This window comes from Coenobita brevimanus, chromosome 47 (genome assembly GCF_032717465.1).
Source record: "Coenobita brevimanus isolate Jiangsu-jjx chromosome 47, ASM3271746v2, whole genome shotgun sequence".
Taxonomy (NCBI): Eukaryota; Metazoa; Arthropoda; class Malacostraca; order Decapoda; family Coenobitidae; genus Coenobita; species Coenobita brevimanus.
The window spans coordinates 17,845,575-17,872,715 of NC_137000.1; the positions used below are offsets into that span (position 1 = coordinate 17,845,575).

At 42.3% G+C, this 27,141-nt stretch overlaps 1 protein-coding gene across 1 annotated transcript in view; it reads right to left on the bottom strand.

Moving 5' to 3' along the window:
• Positions 1 to 3,850: 3,850 nt before the first annotated feature.
• LOC145399103 (uncharacterized) overlaps positions 3,851 to 27,141 on the bottom strand; it is a 172,696-nt gene continuing 149,405 nt past the window's right edge. Inside the window, exons 24-28 of the mRNA XM_080271849.1 lie at positions 15,433 to 15,606; positions 7,700 to 7,768; positions 4,815 to 4,941; positions 4,332 to 4,540; positions 3,851 to 4,179 (exon numbers count right to left, since the gene is read on the bottom strand). Of these exons, the coding sequence (XP_080127975.1) occupies positions 3,851 to 4,179; positions 4,332 to 4,540; positions 4,815 to 4,941; positions 7,700 to 7,768; positions 15,433 to 15,606 (908 nt within the window). The remainder of the gene's footprint in view (positions 4,180 to 4,331; positions 4,541 to 4,814; positions 4,942 to 7,699; positions 7,769 to 15,432; positions 15,607 to 27,141) is intronic.

Genomic DNA, 27,141 nt, shown 5'->3' on the forward strand with positions numbered 1-27,141 from the left:
ACATTCCGTAGTTTCCATCTCCCTCATCCATCCCCTCATTCACCACTCATACATTCAACTATTCATTATCCAACACTCAGTCCATATCCATCCACCTCAGCAATAACTCCACCTTTCCGTCGCTTCCTAATCCATCCGTTCGACCCGTCTCCTTATTACACCGTTCACACCAACACTGGTCCACGTACTCACCCCTCACTCACTCCTCCATTTCATTTGTTGCCCTTTCTCTCTCTGTTATGCTCTTGTCTTTTCCTCTTTACAGTTCAGTCTTCCCTTTTCTTCTTCTGTCTCACCCTTCCATTTCCCTTTCATTCAACTGTCCAATTCACTCTTGATTTACCCCTTTCCCTCTTATGCAACCATCATCTACCACATATATTGCTATCCATCCTATTCCATTCCATCCACTCATCCATTCCCAAGCCCATCACTACAATGACACCTTTCAGCATCATTCCCTGTCACCGTCTAACGATATTATTGAGCTTGAGGGGAGACTTCTGCTAACAGAGTACATGGAGACTGTTCCTAACCTTTTCTCTCCTGCGGGTCTTTCCTAAGCCTAAGGAAACCGCTGGTGGTCAGTGGAATGAAATATATAAGACTTCTTACCGATGAAAGCGTTAAACATTCATCTAATTCACCCACTCATTATTTCATACAGCTCAACCCATCCACCTCTACTTCATCCATCCATTCACCCCTCCGACAGTGTTTCACCCATAATCCATCCACTGACCTATTTCACACAATTCCCCCCATTCACTTCCATCATATTCATTCACCCATCCATCCTCTTTCAGCCATCTCTCCCTCACGCACGCACCCATCCATCGAAACATCCGTGTTACTAAAACTGATTGTAGCAAGGTAGAGGCTAAAGCGTTTGGTTATCAAATCATATCACTCTGCATCCCACATTACCAAGTGCAGCCAGCAAGGATATAGACTGTCCAGACACATTCTTTCTTCGTCATATATTTCGGAAATATCATTAAAAATTGGAGTTTACCTTACCCATCGCCCCTTTTGTTTCAGCCCTCCACTCCGATGATGTATTTTGTTTATTCTTCCTGTTTCACGTTGATTGTATTCAAGTCTGGAGCGACTTTTCAGGCTGGAAGGGTTATATGTAGCGCTAATTAACTCCATCAGTACTTGACACCACCAGTTAAGCAAAGACCGTTTAGTGGTGGTGAAATGAACTAATGATGACATCACCGGAATCAAGGGATGTTAATAATACTGGCTTAAGCGTTGGATTCCCCCATGGCCGACTTGAGCCTGCGGTAGGACACGGGTTGGTTGGCCGGGGTTGATGTGGAGTCTGAGGTTGACTGTGAGGATGCTGGAGGTGTGGCTGGAGCCGTGGCCACCAGGAGGTACAGGAAGCCTAGAGTGAGGAGAACACCCAGCAGCACCATGGACACACCCAGCCATGCCATGTCAGCTGGTGGAAGGTAAGGTGATGGGTAAGTTGGTTGACGGGTGGGTAAATAAATTAGTAGGTGGGTTAGTAGTTGGCAGGTAGGAAGGTTGGTTGGTAGGTGGGAAAATAGGCAGCTATATGGGTAAACTGTTACGTGGTGGTAGGTAGGAAAATTGATAGGTGGGTGGATTGGTAGGTCGGCGAGTTACCAAGTGAGTTGATAGTGGGTAACATACTGTAAAGTGACAGGTAGAGATATGGACTGCTGGAATGTAGGTACACAGGTAAAGATGTGGGTTGGTAGGTAGGTAAATAAATTGGTTGGTGGGCAAGTAAAGGTAAGCTGTCAAGTGGATAAGTATCTAGGTATGTAGATAAGTAGGTAGTGCAAGTTGGTAGGTAGGGATATACAGATACCTTGCTAAGTGTGTAGGTAGATAAACGTAGGTAGGTAGTTAGGTAGGTAGGTTGTTAGGTAGGGAAGCTGGTTGGTGGATAAATAGGTAGGTAGCCTAGGTAGGTTAGTAACGGTGTGGACATGTGGGTAGGTTAATGATTAGATGAGTATGTTAGCAGGAGGGTAAAAAGGTAGGTGGGTAATTAGGTATGTAAAGTGGTAGGAGGATAGGTATGTAAGTAGGCAGGTTGGTAGGACGCTAGTTAGGTAGGAAAGTAAGTACTTGTAAGTGGGTTGATAAGTCGGCAGGAGGCTAGGTATGTAGGTAGGTGGGTAGGTAAGGTGGTTGGGGGGCAGGTGTGCGAACAAGTGGGTAGGTAAGTAAGTACTGTGAGTTGGTAGGCGGATAGGTAGGTTGCCTGGTAGGAGGGTAAGTAGGTGGGTAGGTGGGTACGTGTGTAAGTAAGCAGTAAGAAGGTAGCTGGTATGTGGGTAGCAGCTAATTTGGTTGGTGGACAATTAGGTAAGCTGGTAAGTGGATGGGTGGGAAGGTAGGTAGGTAAGTAGGTAAGTAAGTTGCTAAGTGAATTATTACTAATAGTTGCCAGGTGGGACGGTATGTATGGAGACAGGTAACTAGAGAGGTACACAGGTAAAGATGTATGGAAGTTGATTCGATGGCTGGTGGATGAGTAGGTAGCTGGGCAACAAAGTGAGTGTAGGTGGGTAAGTAGGTAGCAAAGTTATTATGTTGGTAAGTGGGTAGGTAACTTGGTAAGTGTGAAGGTAAATAGGTGGGTGGATAAGTAAGCTAGTGGTTGGGAGGTAGGGATATAATAAGTTCGTAAATAGGCAGGTAAGACAGTAAGTTGTTAAGTAGATAGGTAGGCAAGTAAGATGGTAGAAGGGTACATAGGTAGAGAGATTGGTTGCTAGACTGCTAAATAGACAGGTAAAGATACAAGTAGGCTAACACGCTGGCTGGTGGGTACAGTAGGTAGGTCGAGAAATGAATGGGTAGTGCATAAGTAGGAAGGAGAGATATGCAGCTGGGTAGGTAGTTACAAAGGCTAATAGACAGGTGAATACGTATGAGGATGAATTGGTAAGTTAGTGCGAACGTCGAAGAATGGGAGTCGATAGATAGGTAGACAGGTAGATTGGGTGGTAGGTGGGGAATCAGTTAAAGAAGGGTAAGTAGATAATTAGATACACAGTTAAGCATATTCAGGGGTAAATAGGTAAGTTGGTAGGAATATAGGTTAGTTAATAATATATCTAGGTGAAGTGAATAAATAATTCGAAAATGATTTTTTTCTTTTCTTCATGCTATCTTCACATGAGGGAGAGGGTTGTGGAAGAGGTAGAAAGATGGTGGTAGAGAGGAAAAAGGTAAGGACTGGTGGAGAGAGAGAGAGAGAGAGAAAGGAATGAAACAGTACGTAAGCAGAATGGTTAAAATATATATATATATATATATATATATATATATATATATATATATATATATATATATATATATGTCAAACAGAAGTACGTTTGCTGTGTCGTGTAAAGTCACTCTAGTTATCGCTGATATCGTTTTCTTTTTTTACACCAGTAATTTGTTTATTTTCTAACGCACTTAGCCAATTTCTTACTTTACAACAGGCTAATCACAAATATGTAAATTGTTTGGTATTGTAATACTTATCTGTACTTGGACTGTGAAGTTATTTATGCTGCAACCTGAGTTTATTTTCCATACCCGTACTTTTCCTTACATTTTTAATTCTTACGTAGGAAAGTCACTTACTTGGCTAAGTTCGTACTGCATTATATGTACTGCACAACATTATTAGTAGTTTATTATCACAACACAACAGTTTGCAAGTATATTGCATTATATTACCATACTTATTTGCACTTGTAATGAGAGTTCAGTTTTGCTGTAACCTGAGCCCATTTTATTATACGCATAATTTCCCTTTTATCTAAATTCTTGTATAGACAAGTCACCTACTTTCCCACACACCAAGTGCCTAGTAATTCACCTCGATATGGTAACTGAAGAAGCATTCAGTGCACAGAGCCACCTTGTGCTCAATGCACTGATGGTGCATTTCCTTTCGTACTTGCTGCTGTCCTCGACTATTCATGTAGACATGGCACTGCCTGCGTAGGTTTTTCCCTGCAGGCGTATATCCCGAGTTCACCAAATGGTGGGACCAGAGGTAGCTTGCCAGGGAAATTTTGTCAGGCACTGCAGCTGCTCTGTGCCTTCCTAGTGCGGGTGGCTGCACACGTCCAATTTGTGCAAGCAGGTCGGGCAATAGCTCCTTGTCAGACTCACATAGGGTGTGCCAAGAACCTGCCTCAACAATATGAACTAGTCGAGCACAGTGATATAAAAAAGGTGTAGGAATGTCTTCGTGTACCACCCGCTGCACTTCCTGAGACAGTCAATGGCTCCATTCCATATATCCGACCTATCAACACGCTACTTGTTTATGTTTTAGTCACTGACCGTCCCAGGCTTGACCACAGGCTCCCTGGCCTTGCAATCCGGCTTCCCAGTAGCCTGTATGTCACCCTCGTGAACTGTGGGAAGCATGCTGACCTTAAGCTTATCATGCCAGTGGATGGCAAGCATGTTACCACATAATATCTTGATGAGCAATGCTCCCTTCTCGATCTTGGCGGGGAAGGTAGGGTAGCATTTCATGCTGAGCCTGCCAGTGCAGCAAGTTCCTGTCCCATGCTAAAGTAGATACTTCGTCAATGCTGGGGAAGTGTGGAAATTGTCGGTGAACAGACTATGGTTAGCCCCAAAGTATTTGTCAATTAGCATTTTCACTAAGGCATCTGAGAGGCTCTGAGAGTCGTTGCTTGGGTCGAGTACAATACAAAGCTCAGCACATATTCAGTCTTGAAGTAACAAACGACAAAGAATTTGACACCAAAATGATGATGCATGGATGACATGGATGACGAATTTTCCACAACCTGTCACTGGGTGCAGGTACCAGGTTGGGGAATAAGTGCAGGAACTGTGATATGGCAAAGTACCTGTCCTGCACCATAAGCTTCCCAAAGACAGGGATGGCTGTAAGGTCATTATGACCCAATAATCCTGTATAGCATGCACTTTACATGTGCCATTAACATGGCCAGAGCTAGCCGCACATACAATTCACTAACTTCCACAGGATCTGTCATGGGAAGGGAGGTTGAGCCAGTATTTGGAGAATTCATGGTGACAGTGTATCCCCTGCACTAGGTGTTCCATCACTGACAATGAAAAGAATGCAATGAAAAATTCCAAAACGCGCCAGTTAGCCACCCCTGCGAAATCTGCCTGAGTGCCTGCCTGTGAATCATCAAAAGCAGCTGCTGTGGAATCAAACCCTTCCCCCTTCTCCCACACAAAGGTTTCCCTTTTCCCCAAACGTGGCCTGTGGGAACTGGGGCGATGGGCACATGCAGCACACACCCCTCTTGAATGGCCAGGACGCCCACATGCACGGCCTCTTGAATGACAGGGGGGGGAGGGGACCAGAGTGAATCAGAGGGTAATAGTTCACCATGCAGTGATGCCTGGGGAGTGCTTAAAGGTGATGCTGCCTTGTGCCACTGCTCATGTGGTCGTCCCTATGGTATTAAAGGTGCAGATGAAGGGCCAGGCTGTGGAGGCATTCCCCATGAAGTATCAGGCTGGCGTGATGTGGGTGGTGATGGCTCAGTGCTTATGTGTTGGCACTGTAAATGAGGCTGTGGGGCCAAAATGCAATATTTCTTCCTTACATGACTTCGGGTCACCCGATCTGACACCTCAGAGGAGTCTCCAGAGGCACCAAAAGGGTAGGGGAAGTCAGCAGGCATGGGGAGATCATCAGTATCACTTTCATGTGGTGGTACAGAGCAATGAGAGGAGGCACTGGAGGGCAGTTGGGGCACGTCACTCTCAACATGGCAACTCCTGCTCTCTAATTTCATTTTACCACTTGATAATGACGATACCATTTTTATGTATAACCTACCAATCACACTATCATGCAACCCCTTGCCTGCACGAGTGGGAGGCTTGGCACAGGTGGAGGTGGCAAGACTCAAGGGGCTGCTTATGATGGGAAGTGAAGGTGATGTCATGGACTCAGAACTTATTCTTGTTTTCACTAGGCTACTGTGGCAGGTAGGAAACTGACCTTGGCACCCACACAGATAAGCCATACGCTGGGTGCCATTGAAAATGGGTCAGATTTCGAACGGGAAATGCAATGCAGCCATTGCTGTCATTCAAGTTTCCCTAAACACCTATTTTATGACGGCAATGGCCGTCATCCTAGCTACTACCAGATAGCAGTTCAAAAGGTAAATCCTAAGTTGAAAAGCATCGTCTGGAAATAGCAAGGATGAAATACTGGGAGATTCACTACAGTGATGCCCCCCCTTAACTCTAATATATATGTTAATCATGAACAGATTTAAATGACACTCGATACCTATAAACTTCAGGCTATGTCAAGTTATGCTGCATTTGAAAAACACCTTGAAATATGGACTTTAAAAAAATGCTGGAAATTATATGATCCCCTCCCACCAGCACGATGCTACATGAGCATTAACTGGTCAACTGCGCTGATTTAGCGATCATACTGTATTCGATTATCTGAATGTGTATCTTTTATTCTTCTGATTAACTGAAAATATTTTTTTTTTCTGGCTGGGGGTCACCAAAAGGGATTAAAAGAAAACATTTTATGGGAAAATATAGCCATCTAAATCGATAGGGTATGCCGAAAATTCCGTAGTTTGCAGCAATGGGTTCAATTATGTTTAAACACTGAAAGAGACCACTTTAAAAACTAAATGCAACTGCGGATATACTATAAGGAAATGTATAAAGCCAGTGACAAATTGCGCTTAAATCAATTCATCAATAACTGAGAGACTGAAATTATTCTGGGATCTCTGAGTAATAAATCATGCTGTATTGATGTGTCATAAAGGAACTAAAGATGTGCTTCACAGATATGAGAAAATTAAAGTTATTTCAGATTTAATTTCTTGCAGTCCAACTCCAGTCATGTGCATGGATGTATTCTTCCAACGTACAGACTAAACATTCATCTACCCATTCAACCATCTATCCATCCATTTTCTTAGCATCCCCACATCCATCCATTTTGTCAACAATATTCATTCATGCATCAATTGTCCCAATCATCAGACAACTATCTACCCATTTATACAGCTATCTATGCATTCATTCAGCATTTTCTTGATATTCTATCATCCATACGTTCATCCATCCATCCTCCCATCCAACTTAATATCTTTCAGTCACCAAACTCTCCAAGAAACCAAAATTTCAACCATTATTCCACCAATCACACCGTCCATCCATCCAGACAGATGGATATTCACACAATCACCTTTCTACCACTCACCTCACAAATCATGCATACACCTGTCTATCTGTCCCTTAACTCAAAACATCATACAATCAATCATTCAACCATCCAAAAACCATTCACCCCCAATCATTTTCTCTCATCCATTCAGTCTACCATCTATCTATTCATCTGTCTACTCAGTCACCCTCTAAGTCACTTGCCATCCATTCAAACAACCATTCTTCCATCCATTTATTCGTCCGTCCATCATTTCGTCCATCCATCCACTCTTAATCGCCCATCTTACCATCCATCACCAATCATCCACCCTTCCAGTCACTCATTTTGACAACGATCCATCCATTCAGCTTTCCAGTTACCAATCATCCAGTGCTCTAGATGTACTTCTCTCCAATCTTCGTCACCCATTAAACCCCTTCATCCATCTCTACTTTCCCCCCCTCTATGCTTCTACCCCATCATCAGTGGACTCACCTGGAGTGTACTTCTCAGTGGCGCGACTTGCCACAAAGGAAGGATAGTCCATATCATCGAATCGCTGTCCTGTAAGTAGAGTGTATGAGAGCTGGATGGCTAAGGGAGGAAGAAGAGGCAGCTCATTTATACCTCCAACGAAATTAACCCTCCACTGGAGTTCTTCATTCTACCAGCATAGCTTTAAAAATTGAGGGCCTGCCAATTACTGTTGCTCCAGAAGTATCTGAGCCCTCTTTATACTCATAGCGAAGGTTTCTGAGGTATATATTTGTGCATAAAGTTGATTAATCCTAAGGTTAGGAAAATTATTAGAAAATTTAAAGCTAGTGATAGTGGCGTGTTTCCTGGTGTGCCACCTGATGGACAGGGCTTTAGTTTCTTGTAGATACATTGGAAATATTTACACGTAGGTTATTATCAATGTTGAAGAAAAAGAAGGGCAAGATAGAGGAGGTGTTAGGACAAAGTGTTTAAATTCATTAAAGTGGAGTGATGTAGAAAAAGCAAAATCCAACGAAGACATTATGGAAGGGAAATAGAAGAGTGCCTAAGAATGGACAGTTTGCAATATGACCAGAACTAGAAAAAGACGGAGGGAAGAATGAAAGGGATTTACTACACAAGGGTGGTTAGAGGAATAAGATACAAACCGAGAACAAAGAAGTGGGACAATATTGGGAAGCATGAGTGAATGGACCCTGAATGGGGTGGGTGAAAGAAGAGGTCGACCAAGTACAAAATGGAGGAATTAGGTGGCACTGGATGTAAGGAGGACCGTTACTGAAAGAGAACGGTCATATTTGAAAACCTTTTACCAAAATCATCCTTTCTGATACTCGGAGTGAGGCAATAGGTAAACAGAAGGCTGTAAGAGAAGTACAGTTAATACTTGTAACAAAAGACAAGGTGATAAACAGATGAGAGGATTTTGCGATAAGAGCCTATGTTGTGGTACAACGGATTAATAGTCTATGGAAAAACTTTAGTCAGTTCATTTGGTTTTGGCTTAGGGAGAGGGAGAGGTATTCACTTACAATATAGTGGAACTTGTTGATGCAATGCCGCCTGGGAAAAAAAAAATTATGAGCGTCACACCACCCTGAAATAGGTTGAAACTGTGCCCTGTGTGAGAATACAGAACCTGCAAAGAATAATGCAGCAGGGATGAGTTGTTTTTACTTTTGGCTTATGAAGTGTAACAGTAGTTCAACAATCACTGAATGACGTAGTCTACAAAAAACAAATATGTTTATTAGTGATCATGATAAGCCAGTTTATGAGTGAGAATATATGAATGGGTGGCTATGGATAACACCAACTGAGCCTCTCACAGTGGATGCAGAGAACTATTAACATTTTCAGCAGGAGGACATTATTTTTCTCGCTGCATGCTTGCTGCCTCCAGACTATATTATTCAGTTTAGGGAACGACATTAGTATTCAATGAAGATAAGGACGGCTATATCTAATCTCCCCAGTCTGAAAAGGCCATTCATTGCATTCTGAATAATATCGTCTGGACATAACAAGAATAAACCAATAAAAAGGTTCGTTTGACTGAATGGCTAAAAATGTTGGATGCAGCGTCCACGTTCCTATACAAAAGGTGAACTTTGAGCAGTGACGAGTACCAACCATCGCCAAAAAGTACCTCCTTCCTCTTAATTACTTTAGTTCCATGATGTATTTTTTATTATATTCTTGCTACCACGATGCGATTTGTATCTGTTCAGCTAGGCTTTTCTGTGAAGTGTTAGATGTGTACTGTCCATTTCATTAACCCTTTTCAATACAAGAGATCCATCCAGGCCTGAAATAAAGTTGTCTGGATATACAAAAATATGATTATTAATACATCATCAGACACTAATTGGTGAATATTATAAATAAATAAATAAATATATATATATATATATATATATATATATATATATATATATATATATATATATATATATATATATATATATATATATAATCTCATTATCATCAGCGGCCGTTTGAGTGTCCACTGCAGGACCAACCTATCCCGGCCGAAGTGGGGACGATACAGTCTATGTATCTCTACCAAGTGGCTTAGGCTGTCTGATAGAGATTGTATGTAGGGTGAGAAGTGCTTGTTAAGTGTAATTGTAGTATTGGAGTGGCTTTGGATGTGTGTGTAGTCTGTTAACCAAGTGTAATCGGCCCGCGCAAGCCAACTGGGTGCAAGCATACTTTATAGTATGCGACACTGGTTCAACCACAGCATCCCTTATGCCGGCCAAACCAGTACGTAGCCGGAAGAATTCTTCCAAAGTTTATTACCCCGGCGGGGCGCGAACCCTCGTTCTTCCATGTACGAATATGCACACTTTACCACAGAGGCTCATATATATATATATATATATATATATATATATATATATATATATATATATATATATATATATAACACAGAGAAAGCAAATAAAGAGACTACACTGTAGTGAGAGCGTGAAAAGACCGTCAGTAAAATCATGAACCCCACTTTGAGGTTAATAATGTCAAAAGAGCAAATCACGTAGAAACCTACTCAGTAAGTGATTGGAAACGACGTACAGTCACATTTGAACACCTGTAATGTCAGTGGTGTGGGAAACGAGAAAGAATAAACTGTGATCAAGCTAATCAACCCCATCAAGACACATACGAGTACAATGTCGTCCATGTTTGACTAATACTTGAATAAATCCAAAGAACGATGACAGTCGGATGTGAATTCTACACACACACACACACACACACACACACACACACACACACACACACACACACACTTTATGAACTTTATGAAATAGGAATCCAGAAGTACATCCCACAGCACAAAGAAGCAGAAAAGAAAATAAAGAAATAGTTCAATACAGAATGTAAAAAATCAAAAGAAAAAAGAGATTTGTTGTGGAATAGATACAGAAGACACAATAGTGAAAGGGCATATAATAATTACAAGCAGGCAAGAAACGATTATACAAGAAGAAGGAGGGAAGCCCAAAAACAGTTTGAGGAGGATATAATAAATAAAAGTAGTGATCAACCAAAGCTATTTTACAGCTACATCAGAAGCAAAACCAAAGTAAAAGATAAAATACAATCCATTACGGACGAGGGAATCACCTATACACAAGAGAAGGATATTTGTGAAGCACAAAACAAGAATTTCCATTCAGTTTTTACAGAGGAAAAAAATTTTGAGAGGGATTATGTGGAAAATGCATGCCCACACATACTACCAGATATACAAACATCAGAAAAAGAAATACAGGAGGAGCTAAGTAAATTAGACAAAAGAAAAGCAAATGGTCCTGATGAAATTTCATGTTGGGTGCTACGTGAATGTGCAAAGGAGTTAAGTAAACCATTATTTTTAATTTTCAAGAAATTCTTCAGTCAAGGTAAACTACCTGATATTTGGAAGAAAGCAAACATTGTTCCCTTATTCAAGAAAGGGAATAGACAAATTCCACTTAACTATCGACCAGTATCACTAACCAGTGTTGTAAGCAAGGTATTAGAAAAGCTTATAAGAAAAGCGTGGGTAAATCACCTAGAAGAACACAATATGATAACAGAAAGACAATTTGGTTTCAGAAAAGGAAAATCATGTGTTACTAATCTGTTGAGCTACTATGACAGAGTATCAGACACATTACAGGAAAGAGAAGGATGGGTGGACAGTATCTATTTAGATTTCAAGAAAGCTTTTGACACAGTACTACACCAAAGACTTTTATGGAAACTGTACCATCAAGGAGGAATTCGAGGCAAACTGTATTGCTGGATTCAAGATTTTCTCATGAAAAGAAAAATGAGAACAGTACTAAAGGGAAATTACTCATCGAGGAAAGAAGTGACTAGTGGAGTACCACAGGGCTCAGTGATGGCACCAATCATGTTTTTAGTGTATATAAATGATATAGACAGTAACAATGGAAATGAAAGTTATCTAAATATGTTTGCAGATGATGCAAAAATACAAAGGAAAATTACTAACACAGACTCTTGTAAAGAGCTACAAGGAGAATTAAATACACTTCATGAGTGGAGTAATACATGGCAAATGGAGTTCAATGTGGACAAGTGTCATGTAATCAAGTTTGGTAAAAGTGGAAAGAGACCTGATTGGGATTATACATTAGGAAATAAAACCCTACACACATCAGAAAGAGAGAAGGACCTAGGTGTGTTTTTCAATAACAGACTATCACCGGCTGACCACATCAGTGAGAAGGTACGGAACATGTATACACTGCTTGCCAATATGAGAATGGCGTTTACATACATAAATGAAGACATGCTAAGAAAGATAATAACATCATTCATCAGACCAACCCTGGAGTATGCATCAGTAGTCAGGAGTCCTCATCTCAAAAAACACGTCGACAAGATTGAAAAAGTTCAAAGGGCCGCTACAAGATGGGTACCAAGCTTAAGGGATCTAAGCTACGAAGAAAGACTAAATAAACTGAATCTACTGTACCAACACTACAGGAGAAAGAGAGAAAAGAGGTGACATTATTATGCTATATAAATGTATATCAGGGAAGGAGAAAATAGACATAAATGATTACTTAACGTATGGGGAAGCATCAGCAAGAGGACACTGCAAAAAACTGCATAAAAAAAAAGAGGTGATAAAGACGTAAGGAAATTTAATTTCCCAAATAGAGCAATTGATCATTGGAATGCACTATTGAATGAAATAGTGTGTGCCAAAACAATTCACAAATTTAAGGATATGTACGATAAATATGGTTTAAGACACGGGACAGTACGAGCTTGACTCATTCCTGTAAAGATACAATTAGGTAAGGTAAGAACACACACTGACACAGAAAGTAATTTATAATTTTGCGGACGGAATAAAGCTATTTCTGAAAGCCCCCCAAAAAATCATGATTTCCCCGGACACAAGTACTCGGGCACAAGAAATTAAATAGTGAAACAGGCTCACTCAATACAATCATCAAATAAATTATCCCAGCAATGTTAAAAGCAAATCACGAATATGATTCCCTTCGTAATATTGTTAATATTTATAAACGCCATCAGTGACTCCTATAACTGCCATGAGTGTTGTCAGGGAGGCAAGGATTAACCAGCTGAACACAAGAGCGGAGTCCATCTCATTTGTGACAGGTTGACTTTTATTGTGTCAGTGACGGTAAATTAACAACTCATCTAAAATGCCAGAACTGTGTGACTGACACGAGCAATGTTAAAGAATGTACAAACGTCTTCGTTGCTTGCTTGCTTGCCCGTGCTGTGCCTACATAACCGTCAGCCGGTATACAGTAACTGTCTGTCCTTATAGCCGTTACACGAACAACATTCAGAGTAGAAAGCACTCAGAACCCGCATACCTCCGCCAATGTCATTGCCATAAAAATGGATCCGGATGTGGATCTGTGGAGATACTGTGCGGACATAGGATCCGGATCAGCCCCCAAATTTAATCAATTGTTCCTTAATCCATGGCCCATTCTTCCATAAAATATATTTGAAATTCATTAAGAACTTTTGGAGATATTGTGCGAGATACATAGGATTCGGATCCAGATCCGGATTTGCCTCCAAATTTAATCAATTCTTTCTTGGCCCATAGCCCACCCTTCCACAAAACTTCATAGAAATTCATTGAGAACTTTTGAAAATATTGTGCGGTTGGATTCGGATCCGGATCAGGATGCGCCCCCATATTCAACCAATTCTTCCATGCCCATGGCCCACGCTTCCACAATATTTCACTGAAATTCACTGAGAACTTTCGGAGATATCGTGCAGACAAACAAACAGATAAACATAAGTGAATACATAACCTCCTCCAAGTTCGTTGGTGGAGGAAATAACAAGTTATTTTCTTGTGTGGATTAACTTGGCCTAAACTAGTCCTGTAGTCATTTTAGTACACAATAGGTCCATTCATGGCCTCACATCCAGTACAGATCAGTCAGGTCAGTTTAGGTTGATTTGGAACCATGCGGGCCAATTCAGGACCATTCAGGTTATTCAAGGACCATCAAAGCTATTTGCGTTCACTCCAGCCCAGTTCCACTGATTCACTTCAGTTCAGATCCATTCAAAGATCAGCGTTGTTACTGCAACTATAAGCAAGTACTGTATTTTGAGTCATATTGATTTTTTCGGGTCCTTCACAGATGTTAAAGCATGGTGAGGTATTTCATCCCATTCAGTTAAAATTACGTTCATTCAGGTCCAGTTGGGTCCTATCAGGGGCTTGGCATCCAATCTGGTCTGCTAAATTAGTTCAGGTCTATGCAAATTAATTCGAGTTCAGTTAAGTTCATTCAGATCCTGTATATCCATTCAGGTCCGTTTAAGTCATTCTACTTTATCCAAACCACATTCAGACCTAAACAGGTCAGTGCAAGCTTTTATTTTTATCATTCAGATCCTTTGAAGACCTTTTAGGTTATTTCAGTTCCATTATGTCAGCTCAGATCATCATACTCGTATCATGCCTATGAAGGACCTACGCGTCAGAAATCACACCTTTCGGTGTATTGGAGTCCAGGATAGTACAGTTCACGACTTTTAAGCCTTTTCGGTCACTTCCAGTGCATCTGATCTATTCAAACCAATCCAGACGCATTGAACTGTGATTATGATTGCGTGTGCCCCCCCCCCGTATATTATATTATATATATATATATATATATATATATATATATATATATATATATATATATATATATATATATATATATATATATATATTTCAGAAATGGTGTGGTGAGCAGAGACGAAAAGGCGGGATGACCGAAATGGCTATGGCTACTGGAATATGACCACAGAAATATATCCTGTTAATATGGGGGCTGTAGGTCGGCCGGAAGATACATGAATTATTTTATAGTATACAGAACATTACAGTAATAATGGCTTGGCTGAACAGGAAACACTGGGCAAGATTCGCTGTGATAATAGTGAGTAACGGAACAAACCAGAAGTATGCGTTGTGGAGATGGGTGCTATAAATAGGCAAGTAAGATGTACAATAAAGGGAGCAACAAGTAATGGGCGGGGTGGGAAGAAAGGAATGTGTGTGACTGTGGACGGAAAAACGGATGGTGGTTGGTGGAGCAGGACAGGACGAGTACACCCTATTAAATCTATGAGGGGCGGCGTTGGCTGTGATTTGTTAGTCACGGATTTCTCTTGGTAGCGCAATGAAGGGAGGAGGAGGAGAGGGAGGGAGCCTATTAAAAGGGTGGGGTGAGTGTAGCTGAGTGGACGGGACGGTCTGGGACAGTGGGACAGGAGAAAAATAGTGAAACCTGTCAAGAGGAGCTTTGTAGGTTGTTTGTTATGGGTGTATCGATGATTAAAGTCAAAGCTTTCTCCAAGAAAAAAAAAAAAAAACAAGAACAGGAGGAAAAGTAATGATGTTCCTCTCCCAGATATTGAGATTCTTTCTTTCATTCGTTTTTTTTTTTTTTTTTTTTTTTTTTTGACCATGAAGGCTTTCTAGCATTTCCTCTAACACCTTGCCATGCTCTTGTATTATCTTTAAGTACTTCATATGGACACAGACTGCATGGCTAACATGCAAAACAGCATTGTGTAGCCTATAAACGGATAATCAAACTAGTAAGGAAGAGGTACTAGGAATCCTCCTTAACTGACGAGGATACGGCTCCTGGTACCTCACGACACAGGTAATACCAACAAGTGAACACTTCCAGACTGACGTGAGTAGTGGCGGCAGTTTGATGCGGTGAGAAGCTTCATGCCTGGCTGTCCGATGTGGCGAGTGCTGAGGTAACAGACGTTGGTGAAGCTCAGCTGCTCCTTCCCGCACACATCTACATTCGCCTCATCACACAGGCTACAGAAATCGAAGCTCTCACACACCTCGTCAGTCTCTGGGGTGGAGGAGGTGAAGGATCAGAAAAATAAGAGATCTGGGAGAATATATTAGGGATAATGTAGTCGGATGAGAGAGAGAGAGAGAGAGAGAGAGATGGGTACACATATGAAATGAATAGGTAGTGCTTTGATCACAAACGAGGGCCTCATACATGTAAAACTTTAAAGTAAAACATGGTACTAAGAGATAACCGAGTCTGTAGAAAAATAAGAGAAATCAGTGGTCCATAATATAAAGTTATGACAATTCCTACATGTGCAGATTGGTGTTAATTTTCAACTTTAAATTCGATACTTTTATTGCAGACTTATCAGAAACATTACATCATGAACAATTTTGCACAATGTTATGGTATACTGTATTCGCATGTTCGTCTGATGTTCTGAAAACAGCTCCTTCAGCACGTGTAGACTATAAACTATTCAAATGCCATTAGTAAGTGGTCAGTCCTCCACCAGATGTGTCTCATATTGTTCAGCTTTACAACACAAACGGTTCTTCTCCTTTGGGTCTCCCCACCCCCTCCTGATCCTTATATCAATGTCAGTAGCACAAAACTGAAGGCAAACATGGAAATACGTGCCCACTAACTTTGTGCATAGCCTTTATAAACAGGATGTAGTGAATAATTTGAGTAATCCGCATAATCATCGTTGTGGTGCAGAAAAGTGACACCTTCACGTGGTGACACTAATGTAACCGGTCAGCTCTGTTGTCTCGTTTTGCACACGTCCCTCAACTCCCTCCCTATCCCCTGACAAGTAACATCATTTCTTCTCCAAGACAGCCTCAGGTATACTTTGCTTTACTAATATTATCGTCAACATTTTCTTTAAATACAGTACAGTATGTATAAACTTGTAGACTAGTTATATTCACACAGTATGTATAGGGATATTGAGGCAGTGTATGATAGCAAATGAAAATTTCTCCTGCTATCATGCACTGTCTTGACTATTTAACAGTCAAGTGGGGTTAACCTGAAAGGTATTTAGTCGCCAGGGATCAGAGAATCAAGCAACTGAGTGAATATACATATGTAAAATTATGGCAAGACGGATAGTGTAGAGTCTGTAGACAGTTCTTATGTGTGAGCAATTCAAGTGCCCATTGAAAAGGTGGGGGTGGGGGTGGGGGGTGGAAATCTGGCTTTATAGGTGTCAAGGAATTAGGCGTTTGTTGTGTGTGCAGTGTGACTATTACGTGTACGATGGATGGTTTTCTTTCGGGGTGTTTTCTTTGGCCAGCAGGAAATTACAGGAAGGGTTCTTCGGCTGCAGGCACCAGTGGCGAAAATGACAGCTGGATATGGCACTGACGATCGACCCCAGGCTCCAAGTTCTTGCACGGGGGCTAGAAGGTGGAATGCTGGTATCCTAAGGTCTGTGGCCTCATCTGGTGTCCCGAGATGGAAAGATAGGTTTGTGGTCTCGTCTGATAACCTGACATGAACTAAGTGTGTGATGTCCTAGCCACTGAGAAGTGTTTGAACAAACAATAGGATTTCTGCCCCAGTAGTGCAACATGCATCAGGCCACCTAGAATGTGAGTGAGTCTGATTCATATTTTTTATGCTAAGCTCGGGCTAGAGGCCGCTATCTCCGTCTCATAGACTGTGCTTGTTCTTGGCCCTGCTAGCTCTTGTCGCATCTAGGTCTCAGCTGCTACTAAGGTTGTCACTGACTGCAGGCAGCAGAGTCAGCCCTTGGGGTTAGAGGAAACAAAGCAAGAACTCCGTTGCATTTGGGGTGGCACTAGGTTATGTCCAGTAGATCAGATCATATCAGATCAGACGCCTGTCTGAGGCATTGCCTTTACAAAGACACATCCTTATCTGTGTTTGGTTTCAGTCATATAGCTCCTTTGTCTTATTTGCTCTTATTTTTCAGAATTAGAATAGTGTCCGTTTTTATTTGATCTATGCTTTTACCAAAAACAGGAAACTTCCAATTATATTGTTCCCATTTTCTATATATGGTCGTTGTAATGCTGATATTTTTTTTTATCTCACTCTTATACTTTCTGCAGCGTAGAAAGAAGTGTTCCAATTCATGTCTCTGCTCCATAAATCTGACATGCTGCATTTTCATTTGGATGTATTTTTCTATTATTTAGTGTCTGTTCACGCTCTCAATAAGACAACTGATGATGGATGGTCGTCATATATTGATTCTTCTTCAACTGGTTTCTGCCATTCTTTCTAAATCTTTAAGCTTGTCCTACTTCTTATCTCCTTTTCCTATAATCTTGTCCCAACTTTTTGTCTTCTCTTATAGCTTTCCTTTTTCGAATCTTTCTCTCTGTATTACTAATTCCTATTGTCTTCATATATTTATTTGTCACCTTAGCCCAGCTCATATATTGTTTAGTCAATAGTTCTAGAACAGTTTTAAGGAGATCAATTTTACCAGTTAATATGCTTCTGATGTACCTAAGTCTTCCCACTATTAGTCTTCATTTTACTAGAGAAGCTTCTATGTCTCCTTGAGTGAACAATTAGCTGCGTATTTGGGTGTTCCTAATATTTGTCTGTACGCATTGTTGCCAGTTCTTTGTAGCATTTTTTTTTTTCTATTTGGGAGTCTGTATAGTGTATAACGTTTGATTCATAGAGTATAGACGGAAGGGCTGCATTTTCTGTGTGTTATGCCAACTGTTATTTTGTTGCGGCTCCATGAGGTGACTGAGAATGTTGTGTTTGCGAGTTTCTGTGGTTTTTCAGTGTTTGTTTTTTTTTCTCCCTCTTTGTGTTTTAAGGTAATTTTTGTTATAAATCATTGAACATAAATACTTTATAGAGACTGTTACAAGCATTCCTTTTATTTTTAGTGGCTGTTCTGTCATTCTATATATAATTTCACAGTTTTATTTAAAAAAAAAATCTAGGCCACATTCCTTACTGATATCAAGTACTGTTTTTAAATTATGCTTTCCTTCCTCAATCGAGTTTGCCTAAGAAGAGACCATCGTCAGCGAAATATAGTATTCCTATTTTCAGTTTTTCATTTATAAATCCTGCATTTTCCTTCTGTAATTTCTCATTTCTTACATATGTGATTAATTTCAAAGAAGAGCCAGTGCATCCCTGTCTGATGCAGCTTATTACTTCTCTGATTCTTACTATTGTTTAATTTGTCGTACCATGTGTATACTGTTGAGAAGAAGGATTTGCTAGTCAGGCAGTACTGCTGGGTTCCCGGTGGTTCTCGCAGTTTGTTACGTGTTAGAGTTGCCAGTTAGCCTGCTATTTGTCATAGGAGGTATTTTGTAGTCATGCATTAAATTTTATGCTCTCTTTCTCTATGTTTTTATTTATGTAACTGTTTAACTATGTAATTTTATCTCAGTTTGTATGCTAAATAATTTAGAGTGTTATGCAGTGTAAGAAAACTCTGGATATTTTGGATGTCTCTGATTTGGTAACTATAGGTGCTTGAGTACACTAGAAGCTTCGGGTGCAATGCAAGGCTATATAAGAGATGGAAGAGCCTTTCGTTTTTCACACACACCGCAACTCAGCCAGAAGACAGGGCGTGTGTGCTGGGCATTCCCCAGGCCCTGTCTTCCCCCTTACCTTTACTTAAGACAACCCCCAGCAACCGGGCTACAGCAAGGCCCGGTCTCCTCGAATCGAGGAGAGAATCATCAACAACAACAACCTTTCGTTTCGACACACACCGCAACTCAGCCAGGAGACAGGGCGTGTGTGCTGGGCATTCCCCAGGCCCTGTCTTCCCCCCTTACCTTTACTCAAGACAACCACCAGCAACCGGGCTACAGCAAGGCCCGGTCTCCTCGAATTGAGGAGAGAATCATCAACAACAACCTTTCGTTTCAGTTCAGTTTGAATATAGTTCAGTGTCAGTGCAGTTAGTGAAGATTGTATAGTACAGGTACTTGTGAAAACAATGAAGTCGGCAGGCATTAAGTGTAGTTCTTTGGAAAATAAAGACAGCGAACTTAAGATGCCAGTGTTTATTTACAATGTCTGAACTGATCTTATGTGCTGTACACCAAAAGGCTGACCATAGGAAGAACAACTCATTGGGCAACGTTCTTCCTATACTGAGCTACTGTGTTGGAGCCTGTGCCAGTGTGGGAAGCGGACATAACAGTGGTGTCGGGAGTGTAGATAATTAGAAAGTGCTGCAGTGGGTCAAACCTTCGACATGGAAGCAGAAACCAGGCTAGGCAGGACGAGGTGTCATTGGCTGCAATCATGAAGCTATTGCAGGTACAAAGTGTACAATTATAAGCATAAAGTGTACAACCACAAGCACAGAACGAAGGACAGAAAAAACTCAAAGAACAATTATTACAAGCACAGAATGAACAGCTAGAGGCTTTACAGGAGCAAAAGAAAGAGTTACAACTGAGGATGCAAGGATAGCTAGATACTTTCATGGAGGAAATAAAGGAAGAACAACAATAGTTGCTGAAGGAAGTTTACGCTGAGCTACAGCAGCAGAAGTGTGAGGTAAGCAATAATGTGATAGAGTGTACACAGCATGTAGACAGCCAATAGAAGATAATTTGTGAGAGAATTGAGGCTGTAGAGAAATATTGCACTGCTGAGCCTCAGGTTAATGTACAGGGAGAATATGAAGAAAGCAGAAAATGGATGGTGGATCTTGACAAATCACAGGCATCTAATGGTTGCATTACAGGGTTGAATAAACAGAATGCGGAAGTTTTAAGACCTGAATTTGATTATGATGCCCCAGTTTTTAGACCCCAAACCAGTGAAGTGCATGGCTATAATGGGGGGCCAATTAAAGAGAAACCTCAGGAATTTGATGGTTGAGTACCTTGGGAAGCTTACCGTGTGCAGTTTGAGCTACTTGCAGATCAGAACGGTTGGGATGATAGGCAGAGGGCAATGCAGCTTACTACCAGCCTCAAGGGTGCCACAATGGAAATTCTGGGCCAGATGTCAGTAAAGGAGAGGAACAGTTATCAGTCCTTAGTAGAAGTATTGTAGCGCAGATACGGGACCATGTACCAGACTGAGTTTTACAGACGAAGATTCCAGACCCGTGTATGGGCTCAAGGCGAATCCCTACAGCAGCTTCCTCATGACCTGGAGAGTATGGCATCCAAGGCATACCCTGGAGCAGCACCTACTCTGTTGGTTATTCTTCTGAGGGACCAGTTCATCGATGCTCTTGATGGTACTGAGTTGAAAGTGCAAGTGAACCTGGCACAATCCAGAAGCATGCAAGAAGCACAAGCCAGGGCTCTAGAATTTGAGTCCTACATCAGGTCCAGTATGTGAACATTTCAGACAGGTTGTAGTGCAGGATTCAAGGTAAGAAAAGGGCAGGTACAAGAAGCGGACGAATTTGAAGGAAGTTTCAGGTACTGTGAAAAGCCAGGACATAGGGAAGAGGACTGCTAAAAGTGGAAAAGGGAACAGGAGAAGACCAGAGGAGGTTGCTGGTTCTGCGGGAAGCCGGGACACAAGAAGGAGGATTGTTGTAAATGGAAGAAGGAGCAAGAACAAAGGAATGCAAGGAAATCTACAATTGTAACAAAAAGGTGTTGGACATGTAGTGAGGTGGGACACTTCAGTTCTGAGTGTTCAAAGAAGAAAAAGGAGGACAAGAAGAAGGCTGCAGAAGACCAGAAAGAAGCAGAAAACTAGTGGAGGCTGATGTTAAAGGGCAACCACCAGCCAACTTTTCCCAAGTATCCCCACCACTGAGAAAATGCATGAGAATTGCGGTCGACAATGTGCAAGTAGATGGAAGAATAGATAGGAAGTGTTCCCTGACGATTGATTCAGCCTAAGAGCAGTCTTTCGTGAGGCTTGATGTGTGACATCATCGGTATCTGCCTGAGTCATCAGAACAATTGTGTGGCGTAACTAGGCACCACACAGAACTGAGGGGACCCTCGGTTGTTCAGACTGAATGGCAGGGCAAGTGGCCACACTTACAGTCTATGTAGCCAAGATGGAGGATCCTTGCTTTCTTGGTCTGGATTATCTGATGTCCATGGGATGTGAACTGAATTTCTGCTTCATGAATCTGAAGGTTCAAGGAAAGTCGATTTCTGTCATGGCAGTGAGGCGTACCAGTTCTGGTGTCGAGGTGACAGCACTCCATGCTACGGTGATATCCCCTAAATCTGAAATATTGCTCCAGTGCAAGATGGGTGGCTCTTTTGACAGATGTCTAGGGGTAGTGCAGCCTGATGTACGGTGCAAGACAAAGGCCAGAGTGATGGTGGGGAGAACTTTGGTGGAAACAAGTGCAGATGAAGTGCCAGCTGAGGTGCCCAGTTTCTCCTGTGAGCCACGGATGATCAACAAGGAAGAAATTGTGGGACGGTGCCAAGTGGTGGACCCTGAGCATCATCAGAGGAAGGCCTGTAAAAGAAGTATAGTCAAAGAAGATGGATATCTGCCAGACCACTTACAAGACCGATTTTCAAGGAGTTGTCATTGCCTGGATGGCTCACAAATGCTGAAGCTGAGGCAACTGCTGATGGAGTTTGCTGATGTCTTCTCCACCGGAGACCTGGACCTGGGGTGCACTGATCTGGTGGAGCATTGTGTGAACAACAGGGATCACCGCCCGATTAAAACAGCCAGCACAGAGGATGACGCTAGCCCAGCAGCATGAAATGAAGAAGGTGACAGAGAATCTCCAAAGTCAAGGAATGATAGAAAAGCCCAGCAGTCCTTGGGCATCAGCAGAGGTTCTGGTAGGGAAGAAGAATGGCTCTGTAAGGTGTTGTGTAGATTATCGACCCCTGAATGAAATGACAGTGAAGGATGCATACCCCTTCTCAAGGACTGATGACACGTTGAATGCTCTGTCAGGTGTCAAGTGGTTCTCCACCCTACATATGAATGCAGGATACCGCCAGGTCAAGGCTGCAGAGAAGGACAAGGAGAAAACAGCCTTTTCGTAAGGGTGGGATTGATGGCAATTTAAATTATGTCTTTTAGCCTATGCAATGCCCCACCTACTCTTGAGCATCTCATGGATCTTGTACTGGAAGGTCTGCACTGGCAGACAGCTTTCATTTATCTGGACAATGTAATTGTGTTTGGATGGTCTTTTGACCAGGAACTGGAGAGGCTGTCAGAGTTGCTCAAGAGGATCTGAGCAGCACATCTCAAGCTGAACCCCAAGAAATGCTACCTGTTCCAGAAGGAAGTGAAGTACCTGCGACACATTGTAGGCAAGGGCAGCATCCGTACTGATCCAGAGAAGGTGACATCTGTGAAAAACTGTCCAGTTCCAACTTGTGTGAAGGAGCTACGTAGTTTCCTGGGTTTGTGTACCTACTATCAGCATATTGTAAAGGACTTTGCAACAATAGCTGCACCTCACCTCCACAGAAGTTGTTAGGGAAGAGGCAGAAGTTTATGTGGACTGCAGTGACTCAGAAGGCCTTCGATGAACTCAAGCATGCATTGGCAAGCCATCCAGTAATACCGTGTCCAGATCAGTCAGCCATTCGTTCTTATTCAAGACTGTGATGCTAGTGACCATGGTATTGGTGGGGTCCTGTTGCACAAGAGGGATGACAAGGAGTATGTGGTGATGTATCACAGGAAGAAGTTCAGCCCACCAAAGCAGAACTCCTGTGTGACCCGTAAGTGATGAAGAGCCTTGATTTCTTCCATCCCGACTTGTATGGGTTCTGCTTCATCATCAGGACAGACCATGCAGCACTGAAGTGGCTGAAGACATTAACCCGCGCCGTCCCGGTGACGTGAATTAACGTCCGCACATGATGTGCACTCATGTCCCGGCAACGTGAATTAACACGGCAACATTGCAAGGTCCCTAATTTGCACAATTTTCAATTTTCGCGAGTGATTTCGCAAGTGATTTTTGGCACATATACACGGGACACCTTCCTCTATTCCTCTACAAGATGCCAAGCAGTGACAATGCCTTACACCGCATAACCTCTCCCCCCCCCTGCACGTCATTGTCTCGGCAATTCACCTGTTACCAGTGACCTGGCCAATAAAGACATTCAGGGCCAGAGTGATTCCCCAATCGATGACAATGTGGAGGACAAAGTTTACATAGCATTAGAGGAAGAAACAGTCAGAAATAATGATCAGGTAATGCGGGAAAAAAAAAGTCATGAATGGTGATGAGTTAGTGAGTGAAACAATGCTTATAATGCCTATATTACTGTTTGAAAACCAATATACTCTTGTACTACATATAAATTCGTACCAAGTAAATAAATACTGTTTATGAGTGGATAGAATAGTTACCCTCCCATAGAACTCGTTTTCTTTGGTGCCAGCCTGTTAGAAAACCCAGTCAGGTAAGGAAGTACTCGTACCTAAATCGAGTATTTTAAACCTCAGGTGAGCGATTTCTCTATGAATTTTTGATGTTTTCACCAAAAGCGGATGTTTGAGTCAAAAAAAAAAAAAAAGGTCCAAAAATGTCAAGACTGGGGCATACCACTGCCCAGAAAACGTCGGGATGGGGCGGGTTAAAGAATCCAGAAGGACAACTACCACACTGGCTTGGGAAGCTGGACCAGCACAACAATGAAGTGCAGCACCATCCTGAACGGGTACATGGCAATGCTAACAGCCTGAGTCGTCGGCCTTGTGACCCAGAGTGCCTGCAGTGTAGTAAAAAACAAGATCGTAGCAAGACATGCAGCCGTACTGCAGTGACAGGGTCAGCGTTAGATGAAGAAGACCTGAAGAGGATCAAGATGGAGGATGCAAATTTACAACCAGTGCTAGAGTGGCTGCAGCAGAGTACAGTGTGGCAATCTTGTGAAGAGGTTTCCAGGTTCAGCCCTGTGACCAGGAGTTACTGGAGTCAGTGGGACGTTGTTCGTTTGAACCATGGACTACTGAAGTGTCAGTGGGAGACACCAGATGGCCTCAGCAAGTATTGGCAACTGGTGGTTCCAAAGAAAATGAGGCCCGAGAACTTGGATGAGTCCCATAACGAGATCGCTTGTGGGCACCTGGGAGTGAAGAAATCTCTAAATCGGCTGCAACAGAGGTTCTACTGGACTGGCATGCATCAGGACGTCGAAGATTGGTGTTGGGCCTGTGATGTATGCTGTGCCAAGAAGGGACCCAAGAAACATGATTGCGCCCCTCTTCGGCTGTACCAAGTGGGTGCACTGATGGAACGAGTCATGGTGGACATTGCTGAACCTCTGCCACTTGCCGAAAGAGAAAACCTGTATATATGTGTGGCCATAGACTACTTTACAAAGTGGCCAGAAGCCTACGCCATTGCTGATCAAGATGCCGCGACTGTTGCTCACTTTTTGGTTGACCAGTTTTCCTGTCATTTTGGGATGCCACAAGAGCTACATTCAGACCAGGCCAGAAACTTCGAATCTGCTGAATTCCATCAGTGCTGCAAGTTACTGGGGATGAAGAAGACCAGGGCAACCCCACTAAGGCCACAGTTAGATGGGATGGTGGAGAAATTCAACTGGACCCTGGGACAAGAATTGGCCAAATACAACATAGAGAGTCAAACAGAATGGGACCATAAATTGCCTACATGCTGATGGCATATCGGTCTGCATCCCATAAATCTACCGGCTACACCCCTGCAAAACTGATGCTGGGCAATGAGTTACATTTACCTGTTGACTTGTTAATGGGAAGACCACCTGGTAAAGAGCTGCCTTCAGACACCTCCAGCTATGCAAAGCATCTTTAGGAAAAAGTGGCTGAGGTACATCATCAAGCACGAGGAGCTCTTAAGTTTACAAAGTGATGAAGTGCAAGTATGATGCCAAGGAAAGTGAGGTGAGCCTCAAGGATGACAACAAAGTTTGGTTGTACAATCATCAGCGGCAGAAGGGACAGTCACCAAAGCTGCAGAGACCGTGGGAGGGGCCTTACACTGTGTTGGGCCGCCTCTCAGACACAACGTACCGGATTCAAGGAGGCAGGAAGTCTCGCCCAAAGGTGGTACACATGAACCGTCTATGGCAGTACAGCTGGGATGTCTTTGAGGAATCGTGCTCACCCGCAGCCGAGGATGTTGAGAAGGACCATGAAGCTGAAGTACAAGAAGATGGTGACAGTTTCCTGAGGGAAGAAGTGAATGTGGAAGAGGACCAAGACATTCCAGGAGGAGTGGACTGTGTGGAGGAGCAGGGACGTCATTAGAAGCGACATAGAAGATCTGATAAGCTGAAGTATTATTTTGTGTATAATTAGATGTTTCATTAGAATTAAGGACATGTTTGTATACATTTGTAGTTTTGTCGAGACGACAAAGGTCTAGGGAGGGGGAAGCGATGAGAAGCAGGATTTGCTAGTTAGGCAGTACTGGTGGGTTCCCGGTGGTTCTTGCAGTTTCTGTTGCGTGTCAGTGTTGTCAACTAGCCTGCTGTTTGTGAGCGGAGGTATTTTGTAAAGGTATGCATTAAATTTTATGCTCTGGCTCTCTGTATTGTTTTTATTTGTGATTGTTAAATTATGTACTTTTATCTCAGTTTGTATGCTAAATAATTTTGAGTGTTATGCAGTACATGAAATCTCTGGATATTCTGCATGTCTCTGATTTGGTAACTGTAGGTGCTAGTGTACAAACTGTAGGTGCTAGTGTACACTTGAAGCTTCGAGTGTAATGTAAGGATATATAAGGAGATGGAAGAGCCTGGGGAGTCAGTTTCATTTCAGTTCAGTTTGAATATAGTTCAGTGTCAGTGCAGTTAGAGAAGTTTGTATAGCTCAGGTACTTGTGAAAACAGTGAAGATGGCAAGGATTAATTGTAGTTTTTGGAAAATAAAAACAGCGAACCTAAGTGTGAGGCCACACTTGCCCTCAAACACTGTCGGAAACATTGCTCGTGACATGTTAGATTCATGCCTCGAACATGTTAGCAACATGTCACAGACATTTTATGGGCAATGTCACAAGCATGGTTTTCGAGAAAGTCACTGACATGTTCGAAACAAAGGTGAAGTAGTCGTGCGGTCCAGACTTGTGAGAGACAGTATCCAGCAATATGGCGATGAGGGAGGACGCCTTACTTGCCGCAGCAGCAACGGTTGTATTATGTGCACAGCAGGGACAAAAAATACGTGCTCGTCGGCGATTTTGGGTGTGTCCATCACGTAAGGTAAATCCTTGTGGTGATGGACATCATTTTGTAAATGACTTCGTTAGAGATGACATTGGACTGCTGCTGGTGCAAGTGGAGGATACTTCAGAATTTCGTAATTTCTTCAGGATGTCAAAGACAGATTTTCATATGGTATCACGGTCGCAGGTAATGGTCTACTGCTGTTAGATGCATGTCCGCAGTTCAAAGTCTCGTCCACACCTGTGCTACCGACATGGTTCCAGCAGAGTTGCCAACATGTTCGAGACACTTGTGTTTCAAACATGTCTGTAACATTGTTCCGGGCACAATCTGAAACATGTTGTCAACACATGTTTCGAGCAAGTGCGGCCGCACACTATGAGGCCAGTGTTTATTTACACCCCCTGAGCTGATCTTGTGTGCCGTACAGCGAAGGGCTGACCACAAGAACAACAACTTACTGGGCAAC